General features: G+C 38.3%; 1 protein-coding gene across 1 annotated transcript in view; it reads left to right on the forward strand.

Annotated features, from left to right (window-relative positions):
* Positions 1-22655, forward strand: part of ASXL3 (ASXL transcriptional regulator 3) — a 248537-nt gene that overhangs the window by 212587 nt on the left and 13295 nt on the right. The window contains 3 exon segments of the mRNA XM_043988310.1: positions 8329-8425; positions 9689-9794; positions 20156-22103. Of these exon segments, the coding sequence (XP_043844245.1) occupies positions 8329-8425; positions 9689-9794; positions 20156-22103 (2151 nt within the window).

The following is a 22655-nucleotide window of genomic DNA, read 5'->3' on the forward strand; positions in this document are numbered from 1 at the left end:
GGTAAGCCAGGTTGACTAAGAATGTAGAATGTATGACAGATGGATTTTGAAACCAGCTAAGAAAAAGGATGTAAACAGCTTGTGAAGGGCTTTAAATAATAAATAGTGGAGTTTTTATTTTATCCTAGAAGGAATGTAGAGCCACAGAAGCTTACTGAGCAGGCAGGTGATATGACAGACCTGTGCTTTGGGAATTATTTTGGTAGCTATCTAAAAGATAAATTACAGAGAGGAGAGAGTAGAAGAAGACAAAACTACTTGAGGGTTATTGTAGTAGTTTAGGACAGAGAGGATGAGAGTCTGAATCAGGCTGGTGATTGTAGCAGTATAGAGAAAGAGATACATCCAAACTTCCCTATTTTAATTGACAGTACCACCATTCATCTGCCCAGTAATCTTTTTTTTTTTTTTTTTGGTGAGGCAGTTGGGGTTAAGTGACTTACCCAGGGTCACTCAGCTAGTAAGTGTCAAGTGGCTGAGGCCAGATTTGAACTCAGGTCCTCCTGACTCCAGGGCCTGTGCTCTATCCGCTGCGCCACCTAGCTGCCCCTTGCCCAGTCATCTTTTATTCTTTCCTCTCCTTCATTTTCTAGTTCTTATCTCTTACCAAATTTTGTTATTACTGTCACTAGTATCTTTCAATTCCACTCCCTTTCCACACACATAGCTACCACTTTTTTTCAGAGCCTCATTACCTCTTAAATATTGCAAAAATTACCCAACTTGTTTTTCTGTCCCGTCTCTGTCTTTTCCAATCTATCTTTATTTTTTTAACCAAACCTGACATTTTATCATTGTAGAGGTCTCCCTGTGAGGAACTTCTGTCAAGACCAGTTGGCACCCCTAATTCCCAATCTTCAGTTCAATCTGTCCTTTATATGACTGTCAAAATAATCTTCCTTATGTATAAATTTGACCATTTAATTTCTCTGCTCAAAAGTCTCAAATGGTTTCCAATTGCATATATGACAAAATAACTTTCTTAGGCTGACATTTAAGGTTGTAATACTTTGACTTTGTCTTACCTTTCCTGTCTTACATCATCTTATTTTCTTTTGCATATTCTATGTTCCAGCTAAACTAGATTAATAGCTGCTCCCAGTTAATTGAAAGATATTGTGCTAAGCATTAGTGATACAAAAAGAGACAAAAAACATTATTGCTGCTCTCAGTATGCTCACATTCTAATGGTAGAAATAATGTGCATGTCATTATGCATGTACAATAGTAATACAGTATAAATGCAAAGTAATTGGTAATGTTAGAGGAAAGAGACTAGAAAGGGAAGGAGGTGCAGGAGATGCCTCCTGTAGAAGATTGAATTCAAGTTGAGTCTAAAAGGAAGAAAGAGGAGCTAAGAGTCAGAGCTGAGAAAGGAAAGCATTCTAGAATTGACAAATTGAGAAAAAGGAGATCAGGCAAAAATCTCAGCAAGGAAATTTCAGAGTGCATTTAATAATCCCTAAATGTTCACTGCCACAAAGCCCTTGTCAGTATTCTCCATGTGATGTTAGGTGGCTTCTCAGAAAAATCAAAATTATAAATAATCCAAAGGATGAAGTCATGTGACTCATTGTCCCATTTCTCATGTCTCATTAATGACTTAGATGCAACAATTGGCATGAAAGACATTATTGACAATATATGAATTTCAGAAAGTGACCAGTCAATTCTTTGAATTTAAACTTTGCCTTTTGGTTTGAAGATGTCTGCCAGTTTTGGTTTTGCTTTTTATGATTTCTTGAAATACGTTATTTAAACTCTTTTCATTTATCACTTTCAGGTATTCTAATGCTTCTTAAATGATCTCTCTTCACTTTGTTTTCCAAGTTAATTATTTTTCCCATGAGATATTTCACATTTTCTTCCATTTTTCAAACTTTGGGCTTTATTTTATTATTTCTTGGTGTCTCGTGAAGTTATCGACTTTCATTTGGCAAATCTTAATGTTCAAGGACTTATTCAGTAAGATTTTTGTGCTAATTTTTGTAAGCTGTTAATTCTCTTTTCATATTTTTCTTCCATGCTTTCATATGTTTTTGGTGGACTTTTTCAAATCTTTTTTGGGGTGTTTATTTTTTTTAACTCTTCTAGGCATTCTTATTGGGCTTGTGTCTAAGCTGCATTTTTCTCTAAGGCATTACAAATTATAGGTGTTTCTCATCATCCTTTTATTCTGTATGTCTTGAGCTTCCCTTTCACCATAGTAGTTCTTTATGACAGGATTTTTTTTTTTCTCATTCTTCCAGCCTGCTTCCTAATTTGGACTTGGTGGTAGTCCTGGGTTCTGTATACTTTTGGTAGGGGTGGGGAATATAAGGCCTTTTGTGTCCTTACTATACTGACTGCTTTTACAACTCAATCTGAGGACCTGCAAATTTTTACTTGTCTCAAATAGTGTGATTCAAGGAGAGGTCTATTCATTTTCCTTCTAGACTGAGCTCTGCCCTGACCCAGGTTTGGGTCAGCTGGCTTGTGTGTAGTTGAGCGTTTCACTAGACTGCTGATAAATTCAGTCACTTGGCCAACTGCAGATTCAGGGTAATTAAACTGCTGTCTCCTCTTTGGTCTGGGACTCCTTTTCTGATTACTCCCCTGCAAACTTACATGCTAGGCTAAAGGCTAGAACAAAGTTCCTGGGATCAGAGTCACACACAGCTACATTTCCAGAACTTGTTCCTTGCTAGTACAAAGCTAGAGCCCATGCTCTGGACTGATCTCTCTGCTGTGGATATGTGAACCAGAACCAGGTAATTGGTGACAGAGCTACCAGATGGCACCCATTCCTGCAACCATTTGTAGTTCAGAGATCTGGGATCTCTTTCTGCCCTGGAACCCTGTCTTGGTCTTTTTTCCATCCCTGGCTACTTACGGTAATGTTTCCTACCATTTCAAGTACCTGAAGTCCTAGCCAGCCCCTGTCCCCAGTATCTTCAATTCTCTCTGCCTGTTTGCCTAGGCTGGCCAGGACTGGAAAAATGACTGATGTCTTTTTCTTGGCTTTTTTGTTCAGAAGTTGAATTAGTACATTTTCTAAGTCATTGTGGAGAAGGTGTGCTGAGCAAGCTAGGCAAAAAATGCTTCTCACTCTGCCATCTTGAGTCTGCCCCCAGTAAGATACACTATGAAAAAAGGAAGTTGGCTCATCATATACACTGTTGTCCCTGGAGTATTAAAGAACAGTGAACAAGCATAAAATACATTCCAAAAAAGATCCCTTTGACATTGAGGAGCTTATGAATTTAGTTGGTGGGACACTTGAAAGCTTTAACACCCGTCATTTTATGTACATTGGTGGATATATAATTTCACTAGTGTGGGTATCGCTTTAAAATACCTAATTGACATGAGATTAATTATATAAATATATATTAAGCATATTTAATATATTGTATTAGTGGTATAAAATATAAATTTTATATATAACATGATATAATTAATGTAACATGTATATTTATTTAAGTGAAGAACTTCAACACAATTATGCTTATTACATTACAAAGTATGAATAATATGTATTTCAACATTTTTTATAAATGACTTACCAATGAGAAATTTCATCCCCAAATTCATGGGTAGGTATTGACATTTAACTAAACAACAGCTGTACCCAGAGATGACAGTTTAGTTTTTGGAGATTTCCTTTTGTACGTGACATCAGTATTACTTCATAAACCAAAAAAATCTAAAATTACCTAATACAAGTTAACAAAAATAACCCATGCCTTATTTTTTTTATTTTTTTTTTTTAGTGAGGCAATTGGGGTTAAGTGACTTGCCCAGGGTCACACAGCTAGTAAGTGTTAAGTGTCTGAGGCCGGACTTGAACTCGGGTACTCCTGACTACAGGGCCGGTGCTCTATCCACTGCGCCACCTAGCTGCCCCCCATGCCTTATTTTTAAAGGGAAAAAAAAGCATATCTTTCATCTACTGAAAATCTTCTTTAAAACAAAAATACCAATACAAATTTGGGACATGGCTTAAATTCAGATTTTAAAAAAAACTAATAAGAAGTTGGTACTGACTAAAAATATCTGTCAAATTAGTATACAAAGGCCAAAAATGCTCTGGACAATTCAAAAATGGGATTCTTCTCCTTTCCAGTGCCTAGAGAAAAATAAAGATAACCCTAATATGCATGAACATAGCAAACCTAAGAGAATAAATGCGAATATCTATTACAAAATGAAATGTGATTTAGTTAATTTAGGAATTTGTATAAATCAAATCTAACTCACTTTAGATTTTCTTTAGAGGATTAGAGAAAGACCTGCACTAGAATCACATTGGATAAAAAGGAATGGGGGGGGGGGCGCAGTGGATAGAGTACCAGCCCTGCATTCAAGAGGACCTGAGTTGAAATCCAGCCTCAGACACTTAACACTTACTAGCTGTGTGACTCTGGGCAGGTCACTTAGCCACAATTGCCAGAATAAGAGGATTGGTATCTATATGTATGAAGGTGAAATTGTGTATTCATCAAAAAGTATCATATAATAATTGGTGTTAAAGCTTTCATGTGAACTACTAACTAGATTAATAAGCTCCTGAATGTCAAAGTACTCTTAATGATGTATATTTTTATGTCCTGAAGAGAACCTATTGGATTTAACAGATATTTATTAGCATAACCAACATTTATTAATATTTATTAGTGTGGTGCTTGGTGCTGTGCTCATATCAAACAATAATTACTTGTTCACTGAATTAAAAAAAAAAAACCTGTCCATTGAATTCAAGTTTTTTAATTTCAGCAACATCCTAACTTTTTAGTCGCCTTCCCCCCCCTCCCCACCCATTTAATGCATGTATGCATTTGGAAAAGAACAGTAGTTTATATTTTTCTGTCATATTCAAATTTGTAACACTTTTAGCAGCATACAAACCTATTTTTGTGTGCGTGTTGAGAGAAAGAGCAAAAGATGTTGGGTATGTATGTATACAGTTTTTAGATTTGTTGCAGAAATTTTTATCTAAACTTTAGAAAGCAATACAAGGCCTAACATAGTTATGACAGACTTAGTATTTTTTTTATTTTTAAATTTATCATGTGTGGGGAATAACATGAGGAATATCCAGGCTTAATGTCTGAATCAGGTGTTGGTTACATTTAATTATTAGCATTCATAGTGATGATTTTTAAAGATCCTCTTTTGTTAATTATTATCACTCTAGTGAAAATCCTATTTTATAAAAATAGGTTAAATTTTATATTGTGATACTTTTTTGAAAAGTTCTTCCATATCTACATTCTAATTTGATCTTCACAAAGGCAGTGTGAGTGTTATTATTCCATTGTACACCCAAGAAAACAGCCTCAGCTAGCTTGATTGAGTTGTGCAAAATAATATACCTGATAAGGAATAGAGCTAGGATTCTGTTTGGGGCAAACTGCCTCAGTTTACCCAAATAACTCGAGAAGACCACCAAGTCAAGCAGAGACAGATTTATTACATTCCCAAGGGGATGGGCAAACTCAATGCCTGAGTTGCAATAGCTAATACATGCCTTGACCTTTTATAGGGGAAGTCCCCATGCACACTAGGGCGAGCTCACAATCTAACATCCAATCCTGTCTCACCCAGGGTGCGTGTTTAGCTCGTGATCAATGTATGGAGACATGCATATGTCCAGGAACAAGGGGGTAAAGGGGAGGGGGAACAAGGTCAAACCAAAGGAAGAGGGAACGGGAGAGTGACAGTCAGATGTTTCAGATCTCACAGTTCCCACTGACTCCCCTCTCTGGGCCCCATCTCTAAAGATATTCAATTTGAGTAATAGGAAGAGTCACTCAGGTGTTTCAGCATTGTTTTGTAGTCATGTTAATTTTAGAAGGATGACAGGGTTAAAATTTACCTTCGGCTATGTTGGGAAATCAAAGAAATAGAATAAAGAATAAAAGAATGATCCATTGTTGGGACCCTAGGGTCAAGGGGATTCTGCTCTGAGAAAAAGAGACATGTCACTTAACATTTGGTCTCAACTTAATTGCCGCATCCTGTGCCAAGCCCTGTCCTTTCTTAAGTCCCAAGTATTGTATTGGTGGGCAAACTCCCCGACCCACTCAACAGGGACTGGGGTTCTGACACATGATGGATTCCAGACAAAACTAATATGTAGCTGACAAGTGGAGAGACTGAGCAGAAGTAAAAATACTATTAATTGGCAATAAAACAAAGGAGACAGTGAGAATTTGACAAGCAATAAACTTTTAAACTAACTATACTGGGGCGGGGCTAGGTATCTTCTAGACCCCATCATCAGAGTTTAATCTGACTCAAATCCATAATCATCTCATACAATTCAAACTTAGTTCTTAATCCATGCTCTTTCTATCAGCTGCTCATCATAAGTTGTAGTAGAAAAAATACTATAAATTTGGAGTCACTGGGTTTTGTACTTAATATCTCCATAAACTCAAGCAAACCACTCTTTCTAATTCTCCATTTCTTCATTTGTAAAATTAAATTCCTTTCCAGCTTCAAATCCTGTTACCCAAATTTCACTTCAGAAACTTACTAGCTGTGTGACCCTGTACAAGTCTTTTTACTGTTTGCCTCAGTTTCCTCATCTATAAAATGAGATGGAGAACCAAATGGCAAACCACCCCAGTATCTTTGCCAAGAAAATCCCAAATGGGCTCATGAAGAGTTGGATATGACTGAAAAGTGACTGAACAAAAACAGGGAAGCAGTCAGTACAGAGAAAGAGGGAGACTGAAGATAAGGGAATGAGTGGAGATGATATAGAGGGCACTGTGCTGGAGAAGACAGTTGAATGGGAATTATTTGTGCGGGTAGGGAGGGGTTTGTCTTGGCAAGGAGGAGGACTACCTCTGCGTGTGAATAGGAATGAAGGGGGAAATAATAGAGGAAGGTATCTCAGTGAGATGAGAACAGGAGAAAGGGAGAAGGACCATTCCCTGAATGGACCCATTTTTTCAGTGAAGTATAAAGCAAGGTTTTCAATGGATGGAGGCATTGCAGGTTTGAAGAGGGATGAAAAGATTTTTTAAAACCTATATGAGGAAGAAGATTGTAAGTCAGTTAGAGAGATGTAAAGGTATTGCCTTGCTGTGTTGAAAGCCCAGATAAAATCACATCAAATTTGTAATTGTCCTACGTTAGCATATTTTAGTAATTTTTCTCAAGGAGACAGTCGATGGTGAGAATATTCTGGAGTGGATGCTTGGCAGGGAAAGGTCTTCAATAAGATCAGGGGCAAGAGACTGAAGAGCTGAAGAAAGCACATAGCTAAATTGGTTCACTAGGGGTCAAGATGACAAAAGAAGTGGAGTAGAGTATACCCTGTGTAGCAGTGATGGCCTGGGAAAGAACTGAGGGATATAAGGATTTAAGTTCACAGTGAGGACAAAGAACAAGATTTGGGGTTGCAAGGCAGAGGAAGAGATGGAATGACAACAGATGGTGATCAGATAAAAGGTTTTTGTAGTTCATGAACATAGGAGTGGCCATTTCTGATTGATCATCTCTGTGTATATGTGAGGTGAAGTGGAGGAATCGTTCATGTGAAATGAGTAAATTGCGGGACTAAGAGATTAAGTTTTGAGGGAGTATAGGAAGTGTTAATATGTGGAATTCCCCTGCTCTGAGGGCAGGAATTGGAAAAGAGAAAGACTAGGATCCAAGTACTCACTGAAAAAGGAAGAGGAGGGTCTTGCAGGTGAGTAAACAATAGCCACCAGAATCTTAATTAGGTGATAAAAATTGTTTGGATGAACCTTAAAGGTCACTAAGAGGTGATGACAAAGGGAGAATTTAGAAGTGCTAGTGGGGAGCAAACAACAACTCCCCCCATTAGCCATTGAGTCAGTTAGTATTGGAAAGTGTAGACAGGGAAGCTGTGTCATCAGGATGGAGCCAGGTCACAGTGAGTGAAAGAAGGTGGAAGGGATGGGAAAAGAAAAGGTTTCATAAGATTGCCAATGTGATACCTATGGAGCAAGAATTCTGAAGAATGGGGAGGGAGACCAACGAACAGGCTGGACGGAGCTTCATAACGTTCCTTAGCAGGATGGTTACAAAGGAGAGTAGGAGATACACACACATACACGCATACATACATACATACATACATACACATACCTCTTAAGAAAGTAAAAATTGCAGGGCTTAATCTTACCATTTTAATACTAGAACTCCATTTATTTTGTTAACTTCCCTTTTTCCTTTCTCTTCCTTTATTTTTGGAGGGGGGACTCTAAGACCAATATTTTCCTTAATTGAAATTTTCAGTTTATTTCTATGTAATCTTAGTTGAGCATCTTTCTGATCATTGTTTCTTATTTTTATTGGCTTATTTTCTAGATGGGAAGTGATGGAGTTTTACGCCTCAGTAGTTCTGCTCTAAATAATGAATTCTTTGCATATGCAGCACAAGGATGGAAACAGCGATTAGCAGAAGGTAAATTTCCATTTTTTCTTGTCCTGTAACATACATACCAAGTTTTAAAATTCTCCTCTATTGACTCCATGGTATTAAAATCACTCACTACTTGCCTAGTTTTCTAGAACAAGCAGGAAGAAAAGCTTTTGTAAGTCCTACTTAAATGGAAAGACAATGACACTGAATTTCTTGCCTGTCATTGAAGACCAACCTAGCTAAGTTTTTAATCGATAATTGCCAGGTTAGCCACAGAGTGATGGGGGGGGGGGTTAGGAAGCAGCTCACAAAGGTGGTCTGCTAAGGGTCTCACAAAGACTCAAATTGTTCCTCTGTCACTTACTACCTATGTGACCTTTGACTAATCATATTCTTTGGACCCCAATTTTCTCATCTATGTAATGGAGTTCTACTAAGTGATCTCTGAATTCCCTTTCATCTCTAAATTTATGATACAGTCATCCTAAGGCAATCTATTAACGTACTGCAACCTATTCAGTGAAAAGTATTCATACCAACAGTATTATAGGTCTTTGAAGCATTGGAGTATCTGACACAACCGTATTTCCAAAATGCGTTAGACTTTGTGTTCTTTCTCAAATTACTCAATTTGTCAAAACTCTTCTGAAATATATTTTAATTTAGTACAAGTCAAATCTGTTTGAACAAATGCTAAGTAACTTTCTTAATGCTTTCAGTGTAAGGAAGAGCATTGACTCTGAAGTTTTAGAGGACATAGGTTCAAATCTACCTCAGATTTGTTTACCTTTGTGACTTTGGGCAAATTGTGTAACCTTCCAAGAACCTCACTTTCTCCATTTGCAAAATTAAGGAGTTGAATTGCTTGCTTCCAGCTCTAGATCTAGGATCCTTTCAGCTTGGGGGTGTGTGTGTGTGTGTGTGTGTGTGTGTGTGTGTGTGTGTGTGTGCGCGCGCGTGCACGTGCGCACATATGTATATATGTGTACACACACATATTTCTATTGAAGATTGTGTGAAGTGGGCCATAATCTAATCCTTGACCCTTGCCTGGTGCAAGGATAGAAAGACCTGGGTTGTTGAAATTTCTGTCTGACTCCATCCCTTTATCCACTGCCTTAAGGTAAACATCTTAACCTATAGGGGCCTAGACTAGACTATAGAATTTTCCATCTGACTCCTCTGTTGTATAGAAAAGAACAGTAGATTGGAATCCTCAGTCTGCTACTTGCCACATGTATGACTTTTGACAAAGTGTAAGAGGTAGGATCACTTTTATTCAAAGTGTTAGCTTTTGTCTTCTAGGAGAGTTTACCCCAGAAATGCAGTTACGGATAAGGCAAGAAATTGAGAAGGAAAAGAAAACAGAACCTTGGAAAGAGAAATTCTTTGAAAGGTTTTATGGAGAAAAGTAAGTATTAAAGCATTTTCTTTTCATTTCTTTTAGAGGGAAATGTAAATATAATTCTTTGCTTTAAATAGCACACTTATGCTGTAGCACTCAATAAACCTTTGGTAAAAAGCAGACACTCCCTTGTATAAGGAATTGTGGATAAAATTATAGTGGCATGTCAGCACTCCCATTAAAAAACTCATTTTCAAGAATGTACAACTTGTTCATAAAAATTCACTCTGGGTTGAAAGTGGCACATAGAATTTTACCATGGATGTCAATTTTGATTTTTCTTAGTTAATTTTTTTTTAAATCCATTTTTTCATATTGGGAGTGTTTCCATTAACAAATATATTAGAAATAAATGTTTTAGGTACATTTATATTATCACAAATCAAAATTACAATCTCTTTTTTCCAGAAGTGCTGAATATAAACATATACTTTTAGCACTTACTTAAGTAAAAACTAAGTTAATGTTTGTTTATGGAGATGTTGTGTGGCAAAGGTGATGTTACTGTTTTTCACTGGATTAATTCTCCCCTGATTATATATTTCTTTAAAAAAAAATTGTTTCCTATGTTCACCTCTTATAGTTTTAAGTTTTTGAGAGTTTTGTTTTGGGATCAGGGGTGGTTACATTTAGACTTCTTAAAGGTGTTTCCATATGACATTTATATATGCTGATGATTATGAAATAAATTAAAAGGTTAAGTAGAAATGCCTGTAAACCAAATATTTTACAAAGGTTGCTGCTGGTAGAGTCTCATAAATAGTTCAGGCCACATGAAAGGTGGATATAGCTACTGAGTTTTGACTGTTGATTTCAGTTTCCTTCCATATAAAAGAATCTGTACACTGACTTTTAATTATTGGACTTTAACCTGTATTTAATTGCTAATTTTATGTTTTAAAAAAATACTGAATCCTTTTCAGGTACCAGGCTTGGCTGTTTTTCCTTGTAGCACATGATTCTCCTGTATATGGAGGAATTCTGGGCTCAATAAGTTGATTTAGTAAACTGCTTATTTAAGGAGGGTGGTGTCTATTAGTGGGGTGTTCCAGGTTATCAACACTGATGAATAGGAAGACCTACTTTTGAGAGCAACCAGAGGAAGACTGTTTAGGGAAATTGGATGCCAAATCATAGCTAATGAGAAGTAATTTTTTTAAAAAAGATTCTTTTTTTTCTTTTTTTTTTTTTTTGAAATTAAAAAAGTATTAAGTGTAGGGTTACACCAGGTACCTACTCTAATAGCACTGAGGACTTTGGTTTAAGCCATAGGGAGAATGTTGGATGCTACATTGGTTCAGCACTTAATTATTAAGATGCTGTTGCCAGTAAGAATAGCATTAAACAAAAATTGAGTGACCATCTAGTCATGTCATCCCAAGAGAAGTCAGCAGGTTGGAGTTCCTCTGTAACTTGTGGCAGTCAACAACAGTTTTTCCTTTGTAACCTTTTACCCTTTTGCGGGGGAGTGTATGGAGAAAGGGTAAATTAGAAGAAGATATTTCTTTTTTACTAATCTCCTTTGTCCTTTCCTGGCTATATTCTAACTTTGCAGATATCGTGTATCCTTAAGCAATTTTTGACAAATCTCTTGACCAATACAACACTAAGGCTTGTTAAAAACCAGAGGCTTTGAATTCTCCCCTTTCTGGCGTGTGTATGTCTTTGTGTATGATGTATTCATATGTTTATATAAATGAGTATTATATTTTGCCATCAAGTAGACTTGAAAAGCCTTTATTACACCCCTGAGCTTTTCTTGATTATTTAGGCAGACAGACTGGCATCCATTAAAGGCTTGTCATGTTCAGTTCCTGCCTTGAGTTTGGCATTTTTGTTATGGTCCCCATGGTTTTTTTTAACCTATAAGCAGGCCGGTTTTTCAGTGTCTTATTTGTGACCTGAAAGTAAGACACTCAGGTCTCTTTTCTTAGAACTGTTGAATGTGTTGTTCCTCAGGCAGCTAGGGGGTACAGTGGATAGAGCACCAGACCTAGAGTCAGGATGACCTGAGTTCAAACATGGCCTCAGAAACTACTAGCCATGTGGCCCTAGCAAATCTCTTAACCAATCTGTGTCTCACCTTCCCCATATTTAAGGGATAAGGGGAATGAGTTGGGGATAAGTTATAAGAACTAAATGAGATAATACTTATAAAACTTTTAACAGTGTCTGGCACATAGTAGATGTAAGCCCTTCCTTGATCCCTCCTACCAGCCTTGTGTCTTCTTGCCTTCCTTCTTGTCCGTGAAATCTGTTTGTATAAGCTTGAAGTGTCTTTCCGTAGATACTATCAATTTGATTTCTCTTTCTCTCCCTTTCTGTTATACATGAGAATGTATATATGTGACACTGAAGCATTTAGTACAGCCATCAGCAACTTAACCATTAATATCATTGACCACTGTAGAAATATTTTTGCTGACTGGGGCTAATTTGGGGGGCTAAAGCTGATTGACTAATCTGGGGACTTTTGACTATTTGGCTTTCTGACTTCGTTAATTTAATGTGGGCTGTTTATAAATCCCACCACAGTGCTCTACTCCCAAATTGATAAACTAAAGATTAAGAAGCCTCTTAACTAAATAATCAAAGCAAAGTTTATTCATGAGATACTATTTAAAATTAAGAATACAGGGAAATAAAATGTACAACCTGACTGCTTTCCTGCTGTCTCTTTCCACTGAGTCTCTTTCCCACCTGCTAGGCCTCAAACTTTTTTTTAATACAATAAGGGCCTTAGCCACCTCTCGCCTCAGAGCACTCAGATACTTTCTTCTAACTCCTCTTAATCTTCACTTCCTCTAACCTATACCCTGTGCTGGCTTCTGTGCTCTCCGCTGCCTCCTGTTCAGTCTTCTGCCACCTTTGCTCCCAGTCCTGCGTTTCTGTTCATCTCGTCCCGCCCCCATCTCTTCTTTCTAATCTCGTCAGCCGCCGCTTGACCTCTTCTCAGCCTCTCTCCCCCATCCTTGTCTGAACCAAACCATCCTTGTCCACCCCCCTCTGCTGTCTAACTCCCAGGTCTGTATATAACTTTTCTCTCCACTCAAATCTTGGGGCTTCGTGTGCCCCCACAGACCAAGCTAATCTGCTAGCCAGGGCTGCAGCTGGTGGGGGGCGGGGGTGTGCTCCCGCTTCACGTGCCTCAACACAGGCTATGCCAGAGCCCAGCATCTCTCAGATACCTCCTCTCAGGGTAGAGGGAGCTGGGGCCTTTTACCCCGCAGCTGTCTGACCTGGCATATTGTACAGCCCACGGGGCTTTTGGGCTCAGCTGAAACAGAGGGGGTGGGGAAGAGACCCTGAGGGCCTAGGGCTTTCTAATCTCAGCCTAAAGGTAGGGTCCCCAAATCAAAATAAATTTCCACACCACCTTAATTAACATGTGATGGTCAACACATATCAGGCTATATATCCTGCCCAAACTAACTTATTAGCTTTAGGTAGAGCTTGGAGTTGGAATACACCTAGAGGTTATATTGTTCCACATCTTATCTAACACAGGAATTCCCTCTATGACATTCCTAATAATTTGAATACTTTCACTAAGAGAAAACTCACTACCCCACATGCAAACTTATTACAGTATTACAAATGCAGTTCTTAGAAATTCCTTCCTTTCAATTGAAATAAAATTTGCTCCTTTCAAAAATCTACCTTTTAGGTTCTAGTGCTTTATGGATCCACAGAAACATTTGACCTTTTGCACATCGTGTCCCCTGATGATTCATTGTTTCCCTATGCTATACACCCCCAGAGTTCCCTTTAGATGTTCTTTGTATGAAAATGAACTACAGGGGCAGCTAGGTGGCGCAGTGGATAGAGCACCGGCCCTGGATTCAGGAGTACCTGAGTTCAAATCCGGCCTCAGACACTTAACACTTACTAGCTGTGTGACCCTGGGCAAGTCACTTAACCCCAATTGCCTCACTTAAAAAAAAAAAAAGAAAATGAACTACAGAGGGAAAATCACCTATTCTCAGAGCAGACAGAAACCTCAAAGCCCATTTTGTCTAACTCCTATCTAAACAAGAATCCCCTTTACAAACAGACCTGACCAGTGGTCATCTAGCCTTTGTTTGAAGACTCCAAGTAACAAGAGAAGCCAACTCTACTGTCTTCTCAGTCAGCTCATTCCACTTTTGAAGGGCTTTGTTAGGAATATTTGTTTATGCCAAGTCTAAATCTCTTTACAACTTCGGCCCTTGGCTCCTTGGTCTGCCTTGTAAAGCTGAGCAGAACAAGTTCATTTTCTCCTCCACACAAAAGCCTTTCATATACTCTGATACGTATCTTCAGTCTTCTCTTCTCTAGGGTAATTATCTCTAATTCCATAAAACATTCATTCTATGCAATGATCTTTAAGGCCTTTTTCATTCTGACCAACTTCCTCCCATTGTCCTTCTGCTCATCCCAGAATTTCAATGTTCTTCCAAAAAAATAGAGCCCAGAATTGAACTGGGTACTCTTGTATGTGTTCTCAATTGTGTATGTGTTCTGAAGTGAACAAAGTATATTGACATTATAACCTTCTTAATAATTCAGCTTCCTTTGTTTCTCTTAAATTGCCATATCACACACTCTTGAAATAGTATGCTTACAAATCACTAAAACTTCATAATCTTTATCAGATTATAAGCACTCCCATCTTGTACTTGTAAAGTTGATTTTTGAACATAAGTATAAGACTTAGGGTAAATTTGTCTCATGTTTAGAAAGGACTATATTCTCTTCCCTTTTTTTTTTTAAATCAGAACAATTCTATTTGCTCACTTTCATTATACATCATATTCCCATTCACCTAGCCTGACAGTCTCATTCTTTCTCGCCCCCCTCCCTATATAAAATCTATTGCCAAGTCCCATTTTCTACCTTCATAACATTTCCCTATCTTGCTGTCAACATCATTTTAGCTTCTTAAGAACTATTTTCCCTCTTTCTTACTCTGACACTGCCACTACCATCTTGGTGCAGGTTTTTATCACCTTATACTTGTACTAATGCAATAACCTTCTGATTGGTCTTTCTGCCTCAAGTCTCTCCCCACTCCAGCCCACTCAGCTATCAAACTGATCTTTCTACAGCACAAATCTGACCAAATCATCACTTTATTCAGTATAGTATATGACTCCCTTTAATGTCCAGGATCAAATATAAAATCCACTGGCTTTTAAAGCTCATAACAACCTGGCCCCTACCTATCTTTCCCTTTTCTTACATTTTATCCCCATATTCTCAGTGATCCAGGGACACACTGGTCTCCTTCCTGTTCCTATTGCAGTAACTTGCTGCTCAGTCTCACTGCCTCTAGTCTCTCCGTACTGCAGTCTGTCTTCCACTCAGCTGTCAAATTGATCTTCCTAAAGCACAGGTCTAACTATGTCACACTTCAGCCCCCATTCAATAAACTCCAATAGCTCCTTGTCACCTTTATGATCAAATATAAAATCTTCTTTGTGACATTCAAAGCCCTTTATCACTTGGCTTCTTTCTACCTTTCCAGTCTTCTTACACCTGATTTACTGCCATGTTTTCTGTGATCCATTGACACTGGCCTCCTTGCTGTTCCTCAAATAAGACAGTCCATCATGTTCTTCAAACAAGACACTTCATCTCCCAGTTCCTAGCATTTTTATAGGCTGTCCCCCATGCCCCAAACCTTCTTCCTTGTTACCTCCATATCTTGCCCTACTTCCCTTCCTTTGAGTCTCAGTTGAAATCTCACCTTCTATAAAAAGCTTTTTTATGATCCTCCTTAATTCTACTGTCTTCCTTCTGCTGAGTAAATCCAGTTTATTCTCTATATGTCTTATTTGTACATAGTTGTTTTCTTGTCATCTCCCCCATTAGGAGTTCCTTGAAATCGGGGGCTGCGTTTTTTGTTTGTTTTGTTTTATTTGTCTTTTTTTCTATCTCTAATACATAGCACACTACCTAACATGTAATAGAAGTTTATTAAATACTTGTTGACTAACTATCTTTCCGCATGATCTTGCAAAGGCCCCTCAGTAATCATATTTTTTTAATCTGGCATGTAAGTCATCCTGGCTTTGTTATTTTATTTTTTTCAAAAAATATTTTCTTTTATTTTGAATTAAAAACAAAATGAGTAACCCCATACACATAAAAAAAAAAGAAAAAGAATGTACCTGAAACTCCAAATCTCCACCATGTACAGTTTGCACTTCCCTTTAAATACATAACAAATCCAACACAGAATTTTCAAAGCTGTCCTGCATATCTGTGATTCCTTAGATATTTTCTTCTCTTTTGTTCATTGTTTAAAATGCTTCAATGACTCCTCTTCCTTTTATTTTTTAACCACCCTGTTCTTAACCCTCCCTGCTTTTTGCCTAAACCTCCCCACCAACTGAAGGAAAGAAAAACAAAACCCTCATAACAGGTATTCATTGTTAAGCAAAATAGATTCCCATATTGGCCTTGTCCAGAACTCTATGTATTGTTCTGCATCTTGAGTTCATCACTTCTTTACAAAGTAGGTAGTATAATTCGTTATTGGTCTTCTGGAATTGTGGTTCATTTTGGCATTCTTCACTTTTTCAGAGTAAAGTTATCTTTACAATATTGTTTGATTTAAACTGTTATGATTCTTCTTTGACTATATCAGTTCATACAAATTTTCCCAGGTTTCTCTGAAGTCATCCACTTCGTATAACACAAAAATAATCCATTTTGTCAATGTACTGCAGCTTGTTTAGCCATTTCCCACTTCTTAGGCATTCCCTTAGTTTCCAGTTCTTTGTCACTACAAAAAACACCCGCTATAGTTTTATATACGGGTCCTTTTAGTCTTTCTTTGATCTTTTTGGACTATATGACCTGTTTATTTTAACTCATGAAGGTCAAATAGGTCCTCTTACTATCTCCCTATTAATCTTGAGTCTCAACTCCCTAATAACCCTTTTCATTCTATGCTTTATATAACCCAACGATTATCATCTTTGACAGAGAGAAGAGTAGCCAAGTAATTAGTCAGGGAATCAGTCACAGGTTTTTATTAAGTCCCTGCTGTACTCCAGACTGTGCTAAACTCTGGGGATACAAAGGCCAAAGACTGACCCGGTTCCCCAAGAGCTTAGCAGTGATACCTCTTCTTTGTCTCATCCATCATCTTAGCATCTCAGTTCATTCAGAGAGGGGTGGGGAAGAGGGAGATCCCTAACAATTGATTTTATGATTGAAGCCCTCCTCTTCTTCTTGCCTTATCTATGTCTTCTTTCTCTTTGGATGATATGTGATTCCTCAGTGACACTCTTGCTTCTTTTTCTGGTACCATTAGTCTTCATACAGATGTTTCTAACCATGTCCCCCTGCTTTGAGTGCATCTTAATATTCAGTGCTCTTGACCTGTTCTATCACTTCTCTTCCCTCACTTTTCTAACCTCTTATCTTCCTCTGAACTCTATCCTTTCAAAGCTGTATTCTAGGGCAGCTAGGTGGCGCAGTGGATGGAGCACCGGCCTTGGAGTCAGGAGTACCTGAGTTCAAGTCCGGCCTCAGACACTTAACACTTACTAGCTGTGTGACCTTGGGCAAGTCACTTAACCCCAATTGCCTCACTAAAAAAAAAAAAAAAAAAAAAAAAAAAAGCTGTATTCTAGGCATGAGACCCTCTCCCTACATTATCACTTCCAGTTCACTTCACTTGTTAGATATAATTGGTGTGTAGAAATTTGAAGAAATGTTATTGCTTGTTCCTTTCTTGGGTCTGGTCCCCTGTGACCTTTGCAGCATCTCAAATGCTATTCTTCTTTTTTCATCTATGAGTTGTCATTTAATGGTTTCAAATCTTCCCAACAATCTAGTCTCCCTCCAATTTGACAATATCCCATTTTAAATGTACTACCCTGTGCTTAATCGAGTAATTCCAGAGTGGTTTAATCACTGCAGATTATAGTGGGACTGTTGCCCCCCTTGATATACTTCCTTTGATCTAAGACTGCATTATTATGGCAGTCTTATCTCACTTTTGACTCACATTGTGTATGTAGTTCAGTAAATCCTTTTTACCTCTCCCTCTTTTCTTAGTCCCAAGGAATGGTGATGTTGATGAGGATTCTTCCTGGATTTTCTTTCCACAAAATTCTGCTCTAAATGATCCTCTAGTCAGTTATTTTTTACCTGCTAGGAAATATATAAAAGACAATTTATAAACTTATTTAAATCCATCTTTAGGTAGAGGCAGGGAAGCAAATACTGATTTTCAAGCTCTTGTCTTGGACTTTGCCTTTGATAGCCCCAGCTGTGACAGTTTAAGTAGATAGATAAAGGAGCAGAGGTCCAATATGTTTGATTTCATCAGTATTTTTAGGTAAAAGATGAAGGTGTTTATTCATCCATTTTTTTTTTCATTGCTGGTTGTTATTCAAGTTAGATTGTGCCTTCTCTTTGACCTTTCTTTGGGGCCTCTGCTCCACTTCTTTTCCTATCTTTATTTATTACACAATAATTTAATTTCAATTAGCAGAAAATATTTTCTGACATCTAATAGCACTAGAGTTATGCCACATATTCATCTAAAAAGTGTTTTTAGTAGTTTGCTATCTTTGACAGAAATATTTCCAATTAGAAAGATATTTAAAATATAGTCCCTATTCTAAACACATAGTGCCATTTATTTATTGTACCAGACTTTTGTCATTATAAACATAACAAAGCTAAGTCAGAGTGTAGTAGGTTACCTTTTAAGGAAGAAACAAACCAACCATAGGGAACTTAGTCAATTTGCCTTCACACTTTTGCAGCTCAGTCTTTTTTCTTCTAAATTATAATACACCATCAGATTTTGAATCTTTTTTTTTTTTTAAACGGGGCAATGGGGATTAAGTGACTTGCCCAGGGTCACACAGCTAGCAAGTGTCAAGTGTCTGAGGCTGGATTTGAACTCAGGTCCTCCTGAATCCTGGGCTGGTGCTTTATCCACTGCGCCACCTAGCTGCCCTGGGATTTTGAATCTTAACATCTACTGGGATAGTGCAGAATTCTCTGTTGTCAGATTCACTTTATATCTTAAAATACAGCCAGAGCAATAAATGATGTTTCTTATCTTCTTCTCTTTCTTTTTGGTGGTTTGTGATTTTCTGTTACTGTTATTCCCATTCTCATGTGTGTTTATTTTTCCTTGGCACATTAAGACAGGTGATTGTAAAAATATTAGTCCAGTTAATGTAAAGTACTGAAATTACTCACCATAATTTTGTCACCCATTGTATAATAACACCTATCTTGGTGTCACAGTGAAAAAAATAGAAAACCTGACCTAGCAATGAGTATGACAAAGGACATGGCTAGTTTTAATTTACATTCGTAAATATTTACTGGAGGTACTGTAATCTCCTCATGACAGAGTGAATAGAAAGCCCGTGTTAGAATGGGGAAGACTTGGGTTCAGGGGTTGCCTCTGGCACATACTGACTGTTTGACCCTGGGCAAGACACTTAACATCAGGGCCCCAGGCAGTTCTTGAAGACTAAGTAGCATACCAGTTGTGGATATGAATTGATAAAAAAGCATTTCTTCATCAGGGGTTCCTTCTACAAGTGAATTCATAGGTTGGGAGGGAGAGACGGAGGGAGACAGAGACAGACACCATGGAGGGATAGATATAGTGATGAATAAGTCAAAATACTTGCTTTTGATGAGAAGCTTGCAGTCTTTGGGTATCTTCATTCTTAAACCAGAAATGTGGTTTAATTTTGGTCACAGTTTTAAAACTGTTAGAAAATTGAATTACAAACTAGGCCAAACAAAATAAGTATTTACTTAACATATGTAGATTGAAATTTGTCAAAAAGAGCATCTGATGAGTGAGATGAGCAGAACCAGGAGAACATTGTACACAGTATCAACATTATGTGTTGATCAACTGTGATAGACTTGATTCTTCTCAGCAATACAGTGGTCCAAGATAGTTCCAAAGGACTCATGATGGGAAAATGTTCTCCAAATCCAGGAGAGAGAAAAAAAAACTGTGGAATCTAGATGCAGATCAAACCATACTATTTCTATTGGGTTTTGTTGCTGTTGTTTTTCTTTTTGAGGTTTTTCCTTTTTGCTCTGATTCTTCTCTCATAACATGACTAATACAGAAATATCTTTAATGTGATTGTACATATGTAACCTATATCAGATTACTTGCTGTCTTTGGAGGGGGGAGGGAGGGAGAAAAATTTGAAACTAGAAATCTTATAAAAACAAATGTTGAAAACTATCTCTACATGTAACTGGAAAATAATAAAATATTTATGTGGAAAAAAATTTTAAAAGAGCATCTGAAAAAGTCAAGTGATGTAATTAATTCTTTATAATTGAAGAGTAACATAATGTCTGTAATTTCTACTCAGGCTGGGCATGTCAAGAGAAGAATCAATGAAGCTCACTTCAGTTGAAAACAGTGATGGTGACGAAAATACTCGTTTTTGTGAGTCTTCATGTTTGCCTGGGCCATCTACACCATTAACCTTTGAAGAGCAACTGCCAAAAAGCACAAAAATCCCACCTTCTCTAGAAACTGATTTCTGTGCTTCCATGGAACAAGTTCCAATTAAGAATATCATGGCAGATTCAGAGTCAGAGGATATATTGATCCCTGAAGAATCTGTGATTCAGGAAGAAGTTGCAGAAGAGGTAGAAACCACTATCTGTGAATGCCAGGATGAAAATCACAAGACAGAAACAGAGTTTGCCGAGGAATCTGGGAGCCCCCCAAATCCAAGTGAAGAGGCAGAAATAGTGCCTGCTGAAGAAAATGTAGACGCCTGCATCATGATGAATGATGTCTTAGATACACTGCCTCATGTCGAAATGAAGGTGGAAGAGAAATTGGAATCCCCTCAGGAAGAAATGGCTGTTGTTATTGATCAGCTAGATGACTGTGAATCCCCGGCCCCTTCTGCTTCCTCTGTGAATTCTGTCAGGAATACAGCAGATAAGGAGCCAGAGTCCACAAAAGAGCCCAGTATCCCAGAAACACAGAATATTCCTCCTGCTACGGAAGAACTGTTTCCAGCTGAAGGCATTGCTGTGGATATGGAGCTACAGAGTGATCCTGATGAACAGCTTTCTGAAAATGCTTGTGTTTCTGAAACATCCTTCTCTTCAGAGAGCCCAGAAGGAGCATCCACTAGTCTCACATCCCCAGGTGGGGAAACACAGTCCACTTCAGAAGAGCCCTGTACTCCAGCATCCCTTGAAACAACCTTTTGTTCTGAGGTGTCCAGCACTGAAAACACTGACACAGATAGTAATAGAAAGCCTGCTGATGAAAATCTTCATGCGTCTTTGATGTCAGAAATATCTCCAATGTCCACTTCTCCTGGCACATCAGAAACATCCCTCATGTCCAATTTACCTTTGACATCAGAAGCCTCCCCAGTATCTAACTTGCCTTTAACATCAGAAACATCACCAATGTCTGATTTGCCTTTGACATCAGAAACCTCTTCAGTGTCTTCAGTACTTCTGACATCAGAGACATCCCTTGTAACCAGTTTACCTGTCCCTTCAGAAACATCTCCAGTTTCCAGTTCTTCCATGAGTGATAGGCTTATCCATCAGCCAAGAAAGTCACCTTCCATGTCTGAAGAACCCCTCTCCCCTCTCAAAGATGAAAATTCTACCCTTTCTCAACCTCCAGGAGAGAGCCTTATGACACATCAGACAATGCATCCGAGTACACCTGAAACGATTAAGCTAGATCCACCACCTGTTGGCCCTGAAACTTCTACATCTGAGGATGCCCACAGTAAAAACCTGAATCAGCAACCGTGTCCATCTCCTGCAGAAACAGAACAGTCTGGCGTTGCATCTGTTCCAGAACTCTCTCCTCCGGAAGTGATGAAAGTTAAAAGTCATAATGTCCAGCAAAGAACTGAAAAGAAGGGTACAGCTTCACCCCCTGAAGGATCTGTTTCATCTGAAGGCACCATGGGTAAGAACAGTGAGCTTCCTCCAGCTAAGTCACATGACAAACAGTATACCTCATTAGATAAGGCTTCGTTTTCTGAAGGATCTCGAAGTAAAACACACAAGCAGGGGAACACACAGACTCGATTGGAGAGTTCCCATTCCTCTAAGTCCTCAGAACCCGCCAAGTCACCAGAAGGGATAAGAAATGAAAATAGGGAACCGGAGATCTCAAAGAGGAAAACTGTAGAACAGCACAGTTTTGGAATCTGTAAGGAGAAGAGAGCTAGAATAGAAGATGATCAGACAGTTCGTAGTGCTTCAGCCACCAGCCCGATTGAAAAAGAGCAGCCTCCACGGGAGGAGCCCAGGGTACCACCTCTCAAGGTAAGGCATTGGAACACTTACAATCGTTTAAAGGGACAGAAAGTGGGACATTGTTCCAGTCTCTTTATCCATTCAGGGAACTCTGGAATGCATTTATTCACTTTATGGACGGTCTAGAGCAATTTAATAATGCCTTAGCATAATCATGTAGTCAAGTCTGATGCTTCTTTCAGTAGTGGTGAAACAGGAAGTAATATGGGCCATGGTGGAGACAGATGGAGGGGGAAGACGGTGGGAGAGAGACAGACTTCTATACCGTCTCTGTGTGTCTGAATACCTGTACAGGGTGATGATGATGGAGTGAAGGGAGTTAGTTTGGTATGGAAATCAAGAAAACTAATTAGAATATATGTTATGAACACTGACTCCATCTTGTGTTGCCACATGCATTTTCTTCCATCTTGTTTTTCTGCAAATCATCCATGGGAAACTAGAGGTTATAAGGCATCTATTGTTTCATAAATGCAGGTAGATACAATTAATCAGCATCTCTCAAATCTGGGAAAAGAAAGACACCAACACCTTGCCCACCCCCACCTCCAACTTGGAAAG

The sequence above is a fragment of the Dromiciops gliroides genome, chromosome 1, assembly GCF_019393635.1.
Source record: "Dromiciops gliroides isolate mDroGli1 chromosome 1, mDroGli1.pri, whole genome shotgun sequence".
NCBI classification, from domain to species: Eukaryota; Metazoa; Chordata; class Mammalia; order Microbiotheria; family Microbiotheriidae; genus Dromiciops; species Dromiciops gliroides.